This window comes from Alosa pseudoharengus, unplaced genomic scaffold, assembly GCF_046254945.1.
Source record: "Alosa pseudoharengus isolate Yale_2024_CS ecotype anadromous, Long Island Sound unplaced genomic scaffold, YU_APseudo_1.1 YU_APseudo_1.1_scf_18, whole genome shotgun sequence".
Taxonomy (NCBI): Eukaryota; Metazoa; Chordata; class Actinopteri; order Clupeiformes; family Clupeidae; genus Alosa; species Alosa pseudoharengus.
The window spans coordinates 2,853,685-2,856,184 of record NW_027468650.1 but is presented as its reverse complement, the minus strand read 5'-3'; the positions used below and the strand labels follow the sequence as shown (position 1 = coordinate 2,856,184).

Here is a 2,500-nt window from a genome sequence, read left to right as displayed (position 1 = left end):
CGCCCCTCACATCGCTCCTCATATCGCCCCTCACATCGCTCCTCATATCGCCCCTCCCTCATATCGCCCCTCCCTCATATATCGCCCCTCATATCGCCCCTCACATCGCCCCTCATATCGCCCCTCACATCGCCCCTCATATCTCCTTCACATCGCCCCTCATATCGCCCCTCACATCGCTCCTCATATCGCCCCTCATATCGCCCCTCACATCGCTCCTCATATCGCCCCTCCCTCATATCGCCCCTCCCTCATATATCGCCCCTCATATCGCCCCTCACATCGCCCCTCATATCGCCCCTCACATCGCCCCTCATATCGCCCATTTTGACTGCCCCCTCTCTCTCTCTCTCTCTGCCCTCTTTCTCCATCTCTCTCTCTCTCTCTCTCTGCCCTATCACTCTCTCTCTCTCTCGCTCTCTCTCTCTCTCTGCCCTATCACTCTCTCTCTCTCTCACTCTCTCTCTCTCTCTCTGCCCTATCACTCTCTCTCTCTCTCACTCTCTCTCTCTCTCTCTCTGCCCTATCACTCTCTCTCTCTCTCTCTCTCTCTGCCCTATCACTCTCTCTCTCTCTCTCTCTCTCTCTCTGCCCTATCACTCTCTCTCTCTCACTCTCTCTCTCTCTCTCTGCCCTATCACTCTCTCTCTCTCTCACTCTCTCTCTCTCTCTCTCTCTCCTGAATGCCAGCTGTGTCTTCTCTCTCTCTCCTGAAGGCCAGCTGTATCTTCTCTCTGTGAGCTGTAACACAATATGTCTGTGTCCTCACCTGTGTCCATTTCTCTGTCCACTCAGATTCGAGGCAAGAGGACTCTTGCAGAGAACATCGCAGACAACGGTGGGATCCGGGAGGCCTTCAGGGTAGGAGAGAATTGTTTTATTCGCTGACAAAATGTTTCTTTTATCATGAAATGACACTGTTGTTGATCTTCTTCTTTATTGTTTTTTTAATACGTTTCTAAAATTAGCATACTGTTAATATGAGCTCTTAATGTGGAAAGAGTATTTATTTGTGTAAAGGCTGCAGTGTTTCTGTGTGTAGCGCCTGTGTTTGAAGACTTATTCTTTGCTCTTTCCCTCTCCCTCTTCCTCTCTCTCTCTCTCCCTCTCTCTCTCTCTCTCTTTCTCTGTCTATGTAGGCATACAGAAGGTGGATAGCCAGAGAGAGATCCGGTGCTGAAGAGCCTCTCCTACCAGGTGTGGGTTTGACCAACAACCAGCTCTTCTTCCTCAGTTATGCCCATGTGAGTGATCAGCTGACCACATAAATGCCCCACTCCAGAACCGTAAAAAAAGCAAAATTAATTTACAAGGTTATGGACCCCGTAACCAAAAGCAATCAGTGTTCCTTTTACCAGCATGCCATTCACTGTGTTAAAAAATGATGTTGTTTGTTTACGTAAACCAGCATGCCATTCACTATGTTAAAAAACGATGTTGTTTGTTTACCTAAACCAGCATGCCATTCACTGTGTTAAAAAATTATGTTGTTTGTTTACCTAAACCAGCATGCCATTCACTGTGTTAAAAAATTATGTTGTTTGTTTACGTAAACATTCACTGTGTTAAAAAACGATGTTGTGTGTTTACGTAAACCAGGTGCGCTGCAATGCCTACAGACCAGAAGCTGCTAGAGACCAGATACAGAGTGGAGCTCACAGTCCTCCTGAGTTCAGGTCAGCTAAGCACCACTCCATACGGCTGCCCCCGCTAAGCACCACTCCATACGGCTGCCCCCTCCATCACAACACTCCATACGGCTGCCCCCTCCATCACACACTCCATGCAGTCGCTCCCTCCCTCCATCACAACACTCCATACGGCTGCCCCCTCCATCACAACACTCCATGCAGTCGCTCCCTCCCTCCATCACAACACTCCATACAATCGCTCCCTCCCTCCATCACACACTCCATACGGCTGCCCCCTCCATCACAACACTCCATACGGCTGCCCCCTCCATCACAACACTCCATACGGCTGCCCCCTCCATCACACACTCCATGCAGTCGCTCCCTCCCTCCATCACAACACTCCATGCAGTCGCTCCCTCCCTCCATCACAACACTCCATGCAGTCGCTCCCTCCCTCCATCACAACACTCCATACGGCTGCCCCCTCCATCACAACACTCCATACAATCGCTCCCTCCCTCCATCACAACACTCCATACAGTCGCTCCCTCCCTCCATCACAACACTCCATGCAGTCGCTCCCTCCCTCACTCGTCTCCCATCCCCACATCTCCATAGTGACCTGAGGGGAAAAACTGAAGGGTTCTACAGACAGTCAGTTTTGCACAAAGGTGTCACTGGCTGTTATCGATCTCTTTAGTCAGAATTGGGTATGTGGAGATAACGCATAACGAAATGCTAAAAAATATATATATGTCTTTACAAATCCTGAACTGTGTAGTAGTCTTTAATTGTTCAGTTTTTAATTGAATTGTTCTGCCATGGTTAGACGGGCTATAAAAGCTCTAGAGAGAAACTGAAGGGTA

General features: G+C 49.2%; 1 protein-coding gene across 1 annotated transcript in view; it reads left to right on the top strand.

Annotated features, from left to right (window-relative positions):
* Nucleotides 1-2,500, top strand: part of phex (phosphate regulating endopeptidase homolog, X-linked) — a 23,057-nt gene that overhangs the window by 19,129 nt on the left and 1,428 nt on the right. Inside the window, exons 19-21 of the mRNA XM_076290058.1 lie at nt 796-861; nt 1,140-1,244; nt 1,600-1,676. Coding sequence (XP_076146173.1) covers nt 796-861; nt 1,140-1,244; nt 1,600-1,676 — 248 coding nt within the window. The remainder of the gene's footprint in view (nt 1-795; nt 862-1,139; nt 1,245-1,599; nt 1,677-2,500) is intronic.